Below are 14,557 nucleotides of genomic sequence, written 5' to 3' on the forward strand. Positions count from 1 at the left end.
TGTTAGTTTATTTTCTATTGATATTGCATTTATCGAAGTCTGTTGATTCTGTTTGATTTCTTTCAGGAATCCAATCCATCCTATGATAAAGACCACCATGATTTTCTCATCCACCAGCTAGACCTGTACAAGGCTCTCTGTCATGTAAGATGTTGGAAAAAAAAATCTTATAACACAAGGTTTGAAAACTAATTTTCCTGGATACACTGGTGTACCTGGGTCATAAAAGAATTAGATTTAATATTTTCTTTCAGAATTGTAGATTTCTCTTAATGTGTTTGAACAAAGCTGATCCATACTTCATATGTTACCAGTTTGGGTCTGCTAACTTTCACTATAGACTACATTATTGAAAGCACCATTTGGCATGGTTCTGGGTCTTCATTAAATACAAAGTTATGAGCAATGCCAACATTGACAGGGGTATGAACATGCATAATAAATGACAAAATATGGGTATTTGTCAGTTATTGTTAATGTAGCATAAACCTCAAGTAGATGTGTGACTTTTCAGTTTGATGACACTATAAATGGTCATCTGTGCATTTATTAGCTCTCCTCACCACCCTCAAAGGTGCAGGAGTTAGTAATATTCATCTGTCTGTCCTGATAGGTGAGGTGGTTTCTGCAGTGTAACTTAAGTTTGCTGTGGTCTTTTTCTCAACACCTGATATGGTTCTTACCCTAAGATACAAACAGAAGCCTATTGATTTTGGGATGGTTAGGGCCAAAGGCACAATTGCTGGAGCTGATAATGTGATTTTGTTTTCTGCATGATAAGTCGAGTTTCTTTAGCTCAATTTGAGTCCTTTAGCTCAAATTTTCATTAAATTTAATAGGTAGCAGCTTCAGGTCCCAATTGATTCAGAGACTGAGAGGTTTAAATGGTCAAGGTAATCCAAGCTGACCTTGTAATTTTTTAGTGGTTCCCTGGATCAAATTTTTGTCAGACTTCATATATAGTCTACACTTGGGCAGACCCGCCTAAGTATGGATTCTTGTGCAAGGTCACTGGAGCAACAATTTTGATTTTGGGTTCTGTGTGATAAGTTCACTTTATAATAGTTGCAGTCAGTCTGGGAGTCAGACGTTCATCAGATGGTTATTTTTTACATTTATGCTGATAAATAAATATACTGATTTGCTCAAGATTCTAATAAGGTTTGTTCACTTGGATATACATCATGTTAAAGAAAGACAGATTATGGATGTATAAACTTCTGTCAAAAATTTCAGAATCACATTGTAGCCCAACAAGCTACCAGATAAGAGAACCTGGTAGCCAAGCTTAATTTCAGCAGCTCTAAGAAGGGTAACAACTGATTAAATATGAAATCCAAGACCATCTTTTATGTTCTTATTTGTCCCATTACCAGTATTATCCTTTGTAAAGTATTATTGCAGGAATGGGTTGGAACAGTATCTATGATCATCAGATTTCATCCTTTTTGCCAATTTGTTTTAGAGCACTTAAAATTTTTTTGATTTGGACAGAGTTTAATTGTTTCCATTAAAATTCACTGTTCTTTGGCTCGTTTTTAATTTATGGTTGGTATCCCAGACACACTATTCTTAACCCCAGGACTTATGCACAAGATTTGTTAGACTCTGATGTATATGTTAGAACTGTATACATTCTTATCTGCAAAAATAGAACATAATCATGATTGTAGGATAACATATTTTTCCATTTAATTTCGTAGATATTTGCAGGGTTTCTATTGTTTTAATTAAAACATCAGTGTTAGGTGTTTATATTCATGGTTGTTGAAAACTGTGAAATCAATCAAAATTTACCACCAACCCCTATGAAAAATAGTGAATTGTATAGTTTCTGTGATATAACATGGTAGCCCAGTGGGCTATATATACCCAATTTGAATATTTTGTATCCCAGTCATTCTAGCATCCCCTGATGGTCTCAAGGCAAAAGATTTGTTGGATCCTGTTGTATGTTTTTGGACTATTCAGCCTTATGTACAGAAATATCAGCAATGGTAGGATAAAATTGGGCTTTATCTGTGAGATTGATGCATCCTTTTCTTTGGACAGGGTCGAAATGACTATGCAATCAACATGATTACTAAAGAGCTGCGATATCTAACATGGGAAGAGACATTTTTAAGTCTTAGGTCTGACATCTTGCCAGATGCCATCCGAGCAAAGTATTGTGACTTGACTATCGGTAGGTAACACTGTACAATTATTCTTCAGTATAACAAAGCAGATGGTTACAATTTATTTAGTTATTTATTATTATTATTATTATTATTAGTTATGGCAATTTCTGATCAATCTGACACATCGTTTTACTGGCACAACTGAATGACGTACCGAGACAATTCTTAATACCCTTTTATGCAAGGATTTTATACTGTATTGAAGTAATGTAAAATTTCTGGACTTTAATATTATAATTTTTAGAAGCAAGTTCCTGTTGAGAGTCAGCAGCAGTGTAATCCAAAAATCTGCACAGTTTAGAATTTTGCTGAGGCCCCAAATATTTCATATTGTCTGGCACAACGTACTTGTCAAAGTGAAAGCTAGCCAAATGTCATATGTTGTACCTAATCACAATTTATGCATAAGAAACTTTCAAAATTGCACCAGTCTACTTTTTTCAGAATTTTCAAATTTATGATTTCTTGTTCTAGGTCTTTTTGTGGATGTTGGAAACAACTACTCAGTTTTGGATCATCCCAATATCTGCTTTGTGTATGATTATGTTGGTTCCAAAGATGAAGAGAAGAGTCAGGGAGACTTTGTAAGTCTTTGTTATGATTTACTCATATTAGGGTTATGAGCACTTTCTTATTGGCATTCTGTGTACAAATTCAACTGCAGTAAATGTGTGCAAAGTTGTGAGGGTTAAGGGAATTTGTACCCCCATACTTCCTTTCCATTCAGCTCAGTATTTCATTGTTTTATTAAATCCATGCTTTATTTCTAGTAGTGATGTGATACCATCCATCTTTTCACCTAGCAGGAAAACATATTTGATATAATTTGAGTTATGAGGAGGGTCAGAGTCCATGTCCTGGGTGGGGTGATCCTGTAATAAACAAATAGGATTTGCATTGGCAAACCATGTATGTAGCTCTGGGTATAATTTGTATTGTCATTCCTTCTCTTCTTGCTGTGAGAATTTTTATCTGGGTTTCATATTAGAATTAGTGGAATTATTCAATGAACCAGACTAAGTATACAGCAACACCTCAAATGCTTTAAACTGCACATATTTTATCATGCAAAAGATCTGCATGATCAAACTGTTGTTTATAGAATTTTTGAAAAAGAATTTCATCCAGCAAGCGATGTATGTTGAAGATGAAAGGGTAAATAAGCCTCTTAAAAAGTGTTAATAATCACCACAGAAGAATCAAAGGGACTGCTCCGGTGGCCTAGTGGTTAGAGCGTCCGCCCCAGATGTGGGAGGTTGTGGGTTCAAACCCCAGCTGAGTCATACCAAAGACTTTTAAAAATGGTACTAACAGGTGCCTTGCTAGGCGCTCAGCATTAAGAGGTTAGTGTTATGACTGGTTGGCCTGGTGTCAGGATAATGTTACTGGGTGGGACATCATGCTATATGTTTGCGACATGATGCCCCAGTGCTAGACATCACTTTAAACTGCCACGCTGCAGACATCATAGCGATATGACTGGAAAATTGTTAAAGCTACGTTAAAGATCTAAATCAGACATACACACACACTCACACAGAATAAAAGGAATATTTAGATTATTGTAAATAAAAGCAGGAAGGGATGCAATTATGTTTATTGGACATCACATACCAATTTGAATATGTCTCGTGACAGGAGATATGATTGTCATCATCATGTGAATTGGAAAACAAATTCGAGGAATATACATCAAGGTGAGAGATAGCAACAAGCCATTGAGCTGCATATGGTTTGAAACTAAAGTTTGTGCAACTGTATTAGTGCTAAATAAGGTCTATGTGTAATTTTACAAACTTTTCAGTTGAGCATAATGTTTACCATCACTGCCATTTTTGAATACTGAACTTTTAAATACAATTTCCAGCTATATAATAGTAGTTGATGATATTTTGTTACACCTCCTGAAAACTGGTCTAACTTATAGAAAAAAATCAACTGCCTTATTGAGAAGGTCTCGTCAGGGTTGGCAGGTCTGCACTATTACCAGGCCATGTATTACATGTGGCAGAGTCCAGGATTATTGCCAGGCCATGTATTACAAGTGGCAGTGTCCAGGGTTATTACCAAGCCTTGTAATATATGTGGCAGAGTCCAGGACTATTACCAGACCATGTAGCACATGTGGCTGTGTCCAGGATTATTACCAGGCCATGTATTACATGTGGCCGAGTCCAGGATTATTACCAGGCCATGTATTACATGTGGCAGAGTCCAGGGTTATTGCCAGGCCATGTATTACAATTGGCAGAGTCCAGGGTTATTACGAAGCCTTGTAATATATGTGGCAGAGTCAAGGGTTATTACCAGGCCATTATTACATGTGGCAGAGTCCAGGATTATTACCAGAACATGTTTTACATATGGCAGAGTCCAGGATTATTACCAGGCCTTGTGATACATGTGGCATAGTCTAAGATTATTGCCAGGCTATGTATTACATGTAATAGAGTCCAGGATTTAAATCAGGCCAAATTTTTTGTAATACATGTGGCAGAGTCCATGATTAAAACCAGGACATTACATGTGGTAAAGTCCAGAATTAAAACTATGCTATTTTTTTGTATTTCTTGCAGACTGAATTTTATTAAAGTCATCAAAGCTTTATGGGAGAAGCAATGGAAGCAGAAATCTTAAATTCCCCTTTTCAAGAAATTTTCCCAAAATGGATTTTAAAAATGAAGTAAAATCTATTAGTGCAAATATAACAACCACATATCTAGTTTTAAAAGTTTAAAATGACAAGTTTAATTCATAGAATACCTTATTGCTCATCTACACCAACCACAAAGTTTCTGTGTTAAGATACTGAGAGACTTTTTCTTATGAATCAGCTTGCTTCTCATTGTCGAATTCTGAGGCATAGCTATTTTACCTGAGGCATGCCTATTTTACCACCACTCTGGTTGTTGTTGTTGTTGTGGGGTTTAACGCCATATTTCAGCACTCGATAGGCTAAGAATGGCAGCCAGTATTAATGGTGGAGGAAGAACCTGGAAAACCCCGGGAAGAACCACTGACCCACGAGAAGCTACTGGCAAGCTTTCTCACATACCCACATTGGCAGTGATCCGTAACAGAGAGCACTTTAGACCACTTGGCCACTCGGGAGCCCCACCACTGCTCTGGTGGCCTAGTGGTTAGAGCATCTGCCTCGGATGTGGTCGGTCATGGGCTCGATCCCTGGCCAAGTCATACCAAAGACTTACAAAAATGGTACTAACAGCTGCCTCACTTGGCGCTCAGCATTAAGAGTTAGTGTTAGGACTGGTCGCCCCATGTCAGAATAATGTGACTGGGTGGGACAACATGCGACATGTCTGCAGCATGATGCCCCAATGCTAGACATCACTATAAACTGCCACATTGTGGATCTTGTAGTGATATGACTGAAAAATTGTTAAAGCTACTTTAAAAAATACAAATCACAGATCACAACCTCTTTTACCTGGGGCATACCTATTTTCATAACTGTATAAAAACCCAAACAACAGATTATCCAGTAGATATTTTTATTCTTTACAGAATATGTCAAGTATATCTTACATCACTTGAGGGTGTTACTTTCTGTATACAATTCACTTTGGTAGATATATGTGCCTCATTTTTCAGCCATATTTAATGATGGCAAGAACTAGCAGATCAAACAATGGTTATGCCATCAGGTATTGAAAAGGATGTTGATCAAATCCCTTTGATATTTATATTTTGATGCATTTTAGATTAAGATAATATCAAATAAATATGGAATTAGTGTATGTTTTATGCTTTGTAAATTTAAAAAATGAATTTATCATTCTTGATGAACTGGGTTAGTGGCTGTTTTTTAAATGGATATGTTTATAGCTTACTTTTGTTTTACTATATCTATATCATTGATACTTTATGTGCCTTTAGAGGAAGCACAGCTAACAAATTCCTGAAAGTTTTATGATTCAGAATTAATTTACATGCATGTAGTATAGAATTTCAGCATTTTTACTCTAAGCTGCCTAAAAAACCATAGCCATTTATTTCAGACCCCATATTCTGGCTTTGTAGTTCAGCTGAGCCCTATATTTTAGGCCATGTTCTGGCCAGGCCCATGTTCCAAATCTTGTAGAGCAAGAACTCAAGGTCGAGATCAATACCCAAAATAAACCTACATAATGAAACTATCATGCTAATGAAGGAACCAAATTTAAGAAAATCTTGAAGGTTCGATGATTTTAATTTCATCCTGATCAAAGTTTCAGACCAATAGAATTTTTTGGACTTTGAGCCTATGGTTGAGTTTTGTGCTTCAGAAGTTATAAGAATGCATTGCCAGGTCTACAGATGAAGGGGGAAATAGCGAGTGTGCATGAACCGATTCTCTACCATCCTCCCACAACCTTCTTTCTCTTAAATAATCATGTTGTTTACTGTTCTATGAACATCATGACATTTGTCATAATTGTTACAGATTGTGAAAGAGCTGGTGGCAATATTTCCAGTGCTACGAGACTGGATAGCAGAATTCCTGGAGATGAACAACTGTATGGTTGCTTCAGAAATAGGACACAACATGCTTGTTGAGCAGGTGGGTTATTTTGTCACAACATGCTTGTTGAGCAGGTGGGTTATTTTGTCACAACATGCTTGTTGAGCAGGTGGGTTATTTTGGCACAACATGCTTCTTGAGCAGGTGGGTTATTTTGGCACATGTTTCTTGAGCAGGTGGGTTATTTTGGCACAACATGCTTCTTGAGCAGGTGGGTTATTTTGGCACAACATGCTTCTTGAGCAGGTGGGTTATTTTGGCACATGTTTCTTGAGCAGGTGGGTTATTTTGGCACAACATGCTTCTTGAGCAGGTGGGTTATTTTGGCACAACATGCTTCTTGAGCAGGTGGGTTATTTTGGCACATGTTTCTTGAGCAGGTGGGTTATTTTGGCACAACATGCTTCTTGAGCAGGTGGGTTATTTTGGCACAACATGCTTCTTGAGCAGGTGGGTTATTTTGGCACAACATGCTTCTTCAACATGAGAGTTATTCTGGTATAGTCTCCTGTTGAGCAGGTGGTTTATTCATTCAAAGTATGTTGTTGAGCAGATAGGTTATTCATTCAATGTATGTTGTTGAGCAGATGGGTTATTCATTCAAAGTATGTTGTTGAGCAGATGGGTTATTGTGGTAGAAGGAAATTGTTGAGCAGATGGGTTATTCATTCAAAGTATGTTGTTGAGCAGATGGGTTATTCATTCAAAGTATGTTGTTGAGCATATGGGTTATTGTGGTAGAAGGAAATTGTTGAGCAGATGGGTTGTTCTAGCAAAGTATGCTTATTGAGCAGATGGTTTATTCTGGTATAGTATGTTTGTTGAGCAAGTGGGTTATTCTGGCAAAGTATGTTTGGCAAAAACATGGAAAATGCAAAGTAGATGAATTCTTGAGAGTGACCATTTTGCATGAAAACTGACAATAATCTGAAATATGGTGAGTTTTACATGTCCTTGGAGCCAAATCAAATTAACATTAAATTTTTTGTAAATTTTTAAATATTCTTTAGAAAAATGCATTGAAGAGAACAACTTAGAAACTAAATGTACAGTATGACACCATATTTTAATAGTGAATGGTCTTATATGATGTGATATTGATTCATCCTACCGAATCCCTACAGCAAAATAATCACAAAAAAAGTTCAAATTTTGTAGGAAACATTTGTGTCTGATACTTTTGTTATCTACAATAATAGAAATAATGAAAACAATAATTGTCCATCCCTTTTTATGAATTTTTAAATTAAATACTAATAGTAATTTATTAGACCTTTCTGTTTGGTTGGTTTAAAATGAATACCTTTGGTTATTTACAAGACCTTTCTGTTCAATGGGTTTAAATTAAATAGCTTTGGTAATTTACCAGACCTTACTGTTTACTGTTTTTGTTGTTTTATATTGAATACCTTTTTCAATTTACCAGACCTTACTGTTTGGTTGGTTTTTATTGAATACCTTTGGTAATTTACCAGACCTTTATGTTTGGTGGATTTAAATTGAATACCTTTGGTTATTTACTAGACCTTACTGTTTGGTGGGTTTAGATTGAATACCTTTGGTAACTTACCAGACTTTGCTGTTTGGTGGGTTTTAATTTCCCTTGGTAATTTACCAGACTTTGCTATTTGGTGTGTTTAAATTCAATACAGGACCTTACTGTTTGGAAGAATTAAATTCAGTATCCTAGGTAATTTACTAGACCTTAATGTTTGCGATGTTCAGACTGAAAACCAATCCTAATTTACCAGACCTTAATGATTGGGGGGTTCAAACTGAAAACCAATGAAATGTACAGACCTTAATGTTTGGGATGTTCAGACTGAAAACCAATGAAATGTACAGACCTTAATGATTGGGATGTTCAAAACTGTAAAGCAATAGTAATTTACTTGACCTTACTGATTGGTAGGTTCAGTTGAATAGCCATGGCATATTACCAAACCTTATTGTTTGGCAGGCTTAAATTGAATAGTCATGGCAGTTTATTAGAGCTTATTGTTTGGCTGGTTAACATTGAATAGCAATGATAATTTACTAGAGCTTATTGTTTTGCTGGTTAAAATTGAATAGCAATGATAATTTACTAGAGCCTATTGTTTTGCTGGTTAAAATTGAATAGCAATGATAATTTACTAGAGCTTATTGTTTGGTTGGTTAAAATTGAATAGCAATGGTAATTTACTAGAGCTTATTGTTTTGCTGGTTAAAATTGAATAGCAATGGTAATTTACTAGAGCTTATTGTTTGGCTGGTTAAAATTGAATAGCAATGGTAATTTACTAGATCCTACTGTTTGGCAGGTTTAAATTGAATAGCTGTGGTAAATTGCTAGGGCTTACTGTTTGGCAGGTTTTGCGTCTGCTGTATCACTTGGTGAAGTTCGGTTACTATATGGACTCTGAAGATGTACAGAACCTGTTGCCACGTTTGTTTAACCTGTTGGATGGCCGACGTGACTTGCCATTCCCCAAGGACAAAGGCAAAGGTAAGTTTTGGAGTTACACTTATTGATGATGTAATGTTATTGCCAGTAAAGCAGACAGGCTTGTAGAAAACTTGGTTTGTGTCTACATGCATAAAAAGTGTGTGTAGGGCATTACATTGTGACTAGGCCTTTTATTTAAGATCAGAGGACTCCTGATGCTTCCCTACACATCAGTATCTTTTTTAAAATCTTTGATAAATAAATCTCTGCAGACAGACGATGTGAATTTATTTTTTAAATTGCAATCAAGACTTATGTTTTCATTATAGTTGATTAGCCAGTCAAATTTGTGGCTTATATTGATGGTTGATATGCTACTGATAAAGGTAGACTGAGTGCCTGAGGTCATTATTGTTGGCCTATTACAGTAGAAAAAGGCTGGTATAACAATAGAAAAACCCTGGTCTATATTTAGTAACAATCGTTTAACTTTCAAGAAGTGGAAATCTGCACAGCTACAGTTTTGCAGTCTTACTGTTTCATTTGATTATAGGAAAGGTAAAACAAACAACAGTATGTAAACCTTTACCCAATATATCAGAATCTTGCCTTTTCAAACAGGCATTAATGTTATGTGTTTGATGACTTCATTACTGATTGTTCTATATATTAGTCATGGAACTTGTTTATGCAAGGAACTATTATTAATGCAGCAAGGTGATTTAGAAACTGAATCACTTTAACCTGGTTAAACACGAGTTCCAGTCAAACATCAGTTTTCTGCACACATCATGGTATAAAACATGATGAGAGGATGCATGTAAACAAATTTATTACATCATGACCTTAAACTTCCAGTCACCTTAATTCATGTTTCACTTTGGTGGTTTCAGCAAGATGTTATGGTCAGTCTGATTTCTTGGTCACAGCACATGGTGGTTTAAAATATATAAAAATATATTAAAAAAACTTTGTGAGAGGATGCACCTTAACTTAAAAGAACATTTGCTATCTATAAGATCACTGATAAGTATTTGTGTGTTCATTATAATGGTTGTCAGCTACCAATGTCACAGATGGTTGGATTTGTATGATATAGACACATTCCTATTTTTAAATGCCTCATATTTATAGGTTACTGCATTTGTTTGGGAAAATATGAACTAGTTTTTCTGAGCAATACTGCACAACCTTGGGAGTGGAGTATTACTCAGAAACAATGAGTTATTATTTTCCCATACATTAATGCAGTAACCTTTTTATTATATACTCATTTTATTTTTCTACTGAAGGCTTAAGAATACAAATAACACACTACAAGAAACAAAGTGACTGAACTTATGCTGCATTCCAAAATAAATGCACAACCATAGATTGATTAGTACACAGTAACAGTATTAATGCACACATAGCAATGCCCAGTTACCTTTGAACTTTCTTGTGTGCTCATTGTTAGTTCAGAAAATAATTCTCATTATGGTCGTATTGTGAAGGAATGCACATTTAAACAAGTTTTCTGGTTGGTATGGAATGGATGGATTTTTGTCTTTCTATTGATCCAACTCAATTCTGCTGTTCTGCTTGTGATGGACTGGATGTATTGGTCACTTATGTACAGTGTACATGTGATTTAAGCAGTGGAGGTATCCGTGTTAAGGGATCAATTGCATCTGTGTTTCTATGATTGACTGGATTCATAATATGAAAAACATGAATTCTTTTCATTGAAATTATCAAAAAGATGCTGTGGAATATCATATTCATTTCATTTTGAGTGCAGTTAGGAGAATTTGATTTCTCTTGGAAATGTAGTCAAAATTACAGTAGAATTTTGCAGTGTATGTCAAGTTTTCGAACCCATGACATGGGTCGTGTAATTCAGATTTGCAGAACTAAGAAAATACATTTTGAGGAAATTAATGATGTGAAAATTTAAGTATATTTATTGACATTTTTATGACTAGCCCTGTCATTTTGCAGTGTATGTCAAGTTTTCGAACCCATGACATGGGTCGTGTAATTCAGATTTGCATAACTAAGAAAATACATTTTGAGGAAATTCATGATGTGAAAATTTAAGTATATTTATTGACATTTTTTTGACTAGCCCCATCATTTTGCAGTGTATGTCAAGTTTTCGAACCCATGACATGGGTCGTGTAATTCAGATTTGCAGAACTAAGAAAATACATTTTGAGGAAATTCATGATGTGAAAATTTAAGTATATTTATTGACATTTTTATGACTAGCCCCGTCATTTGCATGCTTTTTGTTGGAGGGACCCCAGCTATGTACATGACCTGTATGGCTTCTATCGCTAGCTTAACACTGTATCAAAAAAGTTAAACAAGGAAAATTTCAAAGCAGCTGCAGTGTGACAATCCATTTAGCCAGCATAATAAGACTTCATCATTGTCTTGGCTTATTGGCTCAGAAGCTTTTAGTATTTTAATGAAGCCTTCAGTTGCATTTTTTCTCGAATTTAATGATTTGACTGACTTTTAAAATGGTATGCATCTGTTAGGTATGTGTTGGCCTCAGTATACTTATCTATGCTATTTGTATAGACCCTAGATAGTACAGGCCATAGCCTGAACTATTCTATTTGCCTAAATAACTGTTTAAATGATCAGAATGGTATTTTTAATACTGCATCTCTCACATTTGTTGTGGACATCGCAAATATCGTGTCCATTCATTTGTTTGTTTGAAAGTTTCATTTGTGACTTAAGTAAACTCACCCACATCATTAGCTTTATCATTTTTGTTCATTCACAAACAAATCTAATAAATGATACATTTTTTAGACATGTGTCATGCAGTACGAAGCCATTCAGTATGGAATAAAACTGTACAATTCTGACAATGTAAAGTTAACAGAAAAAAATGAGGATATACTTTGAAAATAGCTGTTTCATATTATATTTGCCTCTTTTTTGAAAATCACAAATGGATGAAAGGGTCAGCTCCTAGACAGATATTGAGGAACATGCAAATTAGTTTATATGTGCAATGCTTAAAATGAATGAATGATTGAATGAATGAATGAATGAATGAATGAATGAATGAATGAATGAATGAATGAATGATCAGAGGATTTTATTCATAATTTTGAATATTTTCTTTTAATATGAAATGTGAAGTTGCTATTAATTTCAGGTAGTGCTCAGTATACTTTTTGTTGGTCATTATTGTCAGGTATGAAAAGATCTGATGAGCTAGAACTGCACAAATATATAGATTTATCAAATAAAATACACATTCTTAAATTTCATTATAATGTCTTGTTTAAAAGTATAGCATGCCGTTATTGGACATCATTAGACAAACATACAAGATGGTGGAAAATAATAACAAATAGACTCAGACGCATGGTCATTAGATGTCTTGTTTAAAAGTATAGCATGCCTTTATTGGACATCATGATACAAACATACAAGATGGTGGAAAATAATAACAAATAGACTCAGACGCATGGTCATTAGATGTATTGTTTAAAAGTATAGCATGCCTTTATTGGACATCATGAGAAAAACATACAGGATGGTGGAAAATAATAACAAATAGACTCAGACGCATGGTCATTAGATGTCTTGTTTAAAAGTATAACATGCCTTTATTGGACATCATGAGACAAACATACAGGATGGTGGAAAATAATAACAAATAGACTCAGACGCATGGTCATTAGATGTCTTGTTTAAAAGTATAGCATGCCTTTATTGGACATCACGAGACAAACGTACAGGCTGGTGGAAAATAATAACAAATAGACTCAGACGCATGGTCATTAGATGTCTTGTTTAAAAGTATAGCATGCCTTTATTGGACATCATGAGACAACTGTACAGGCTGGTGGAAAATAATAACAAATACACTCAGACTCATTAGATGTCTTGTTTTCATGCAATGAATTCAGTTCTATATTTTTATTCTTGATGAACAAGACATTAAAATTATTAAGTGAGTTTCATAAATCTAAAATGAAATGAGCAGAAATATATAACATTCCATTTGTGTCACATAATATAACCTGCTAATGTTTTGTTCAGTAAACCTCTTTAAAGTTTCAGCAATGTTATTAAAGTGTTTGAATGGTTGGATTTAAATTACATTTGATTGTATTAGAAAATATGCTTCAACCTTGTGTGACTGTTATTTGACATTACAGGTGTACATTAGTCTGTAATATTGAAAACAATATTATGTGAGTGGATAAGATATCATATCACTGACATCTGATTATGAAAGTCTGATATGTTTAATGTGTAGCAGGAATTGTGGCCAGATGTACCATATGTACTCATTAAAAAGTCATCTCCCTTAAACATTTGGCCATATGCTCAAGTCTGCTAAAATGTCAGTTTCTTGCAGTGAAGTTTGCAAGAACTTTGGTAGCAACACTGATATATTTTAGCACAGCTATTCTTCTACACGTCAGTTAGCATTTAAACATGCCTACAAGTAAGGTATTTAAACAAGCCTACATGTAAGGTATATAAACAGGCCTATTAGGTATTTAAACAGGCCTATAAGTAAGGTATTTAAACAGGCCTATAAGGTATTTAAACAGGCCTATAAGTAAGGTATTTAAACAGGCTTATAAGTAAGGTATTTAAACAGACTGATAAGTAAGGCATTTGAGCAGGATTATAAGTAAGGTATTTAAACAGGCTTATAAGTAAGGTATTTAAACAGACTGATAAGTAAGGTATTTGAGCAGGATTATAAGTAAGGTATTTAAGCAGGCCTATAAGCAAGGTATTTAAACAGGCTTATAAGTAAGGTATTTAACAGGCTTTTAAGTAAAGTATTTAAACAGGCTTATAAGTAAGGTATTTAAACAGGCTTATAAGTAAGGTATTTAAACAGACTGATAAGTAAGGTATTTGAGCAGGATTATAAGTAAAGTATTTAAACAGTCCTGTAAGCAAGGTATTTAAACAGGCTTAAAAGTAAGGTATTTAAACAGGCTTATAAGTAAGGTATTTGAGCAGGCTCATAAGTAAAGTATTTAAGCAGGCTCATAAGTAAGGTATTTAAACAGGCCTATAAGTAAGGTATTTAAACAGGACTACAAGTAAGGTATTTAAAAAGGTTGTAAGTAAGGTATTTAAACAGGCCTATAAGTAAGGTATTTAAGCAGGCCTAAAAGTAAGGTATTTAAACAGGCTTATAAGTAAGGTATTTAAACAGACTTATAAGTAAGGTATTTAAACAGGCTCATAAGTAGGGTATTTAAGCAGCCTAAAGGTAAGGTATTTAAACAGGTTTATAAGTAAGGTATTTAAACAGGCTTAGAAGTAAGGTATTTAAGCAGGCTCATAAGTAAGGTATTTAAACAAGCATATAAGTAAAATTTAAACAGGCTTATAAGTAAGGTATTTGAGCAGGCTCATAAGTAAAGTATTTAAGCAGGCTCATAA

General features: G+C 34.7%; 1 protein-coding gene across 1 annotated transcript in view; it reads left to right on the forward strand.

The window, feature by feature from the left end:
- LOC149780798 (inositol 1,4,5-trisphosphate-gated calcium channel ITPR3-like) overlaps nt 1-14,557 on the forward strand; it is a 265,188-nt gene that overhangs the window by 108,526 nt on the left and 142,105 nt on the right. The window contains exons 20-24 of the mRNA XM_089936233.1: nt 67-144; nt 2,053-2,185; nt 2,655-2,764; nt 6,625-6,741; nt 9,055-9,190. Of these exons, the coding sequence (XP_089792359.1) occupies nt 67-144; nt 2,053-2,185; nt 2,655-2,764; nt 6,625-6,741; nt 9,055-9,190 (574 nt within the window). The remainder of the gene's footprint in view (nt 1-66; nt 145-2,052; nt 2,186-2,654; nt 2,765-6,624; nt 6,742-9,054; nt 9,191-14,557) is intronic.

The sequence above is a fragment of the Sinohyriopsis cumingii genome, chromosome 16, assembly GCF_028554795.1.
Source record: "Sinohyriopsis cumingii isolate HCF-2022 chromosome 16, ASM2855479v2, whole genome shotgun sequence".
In the NCBI taxonomy this organism is placed as follows: Eukaryota; Metazoa; Mollusca; class Bivalvia; order Unionida; family Unionidae; genus Sinohyriopsis; species Sinohyriopsis cumingii.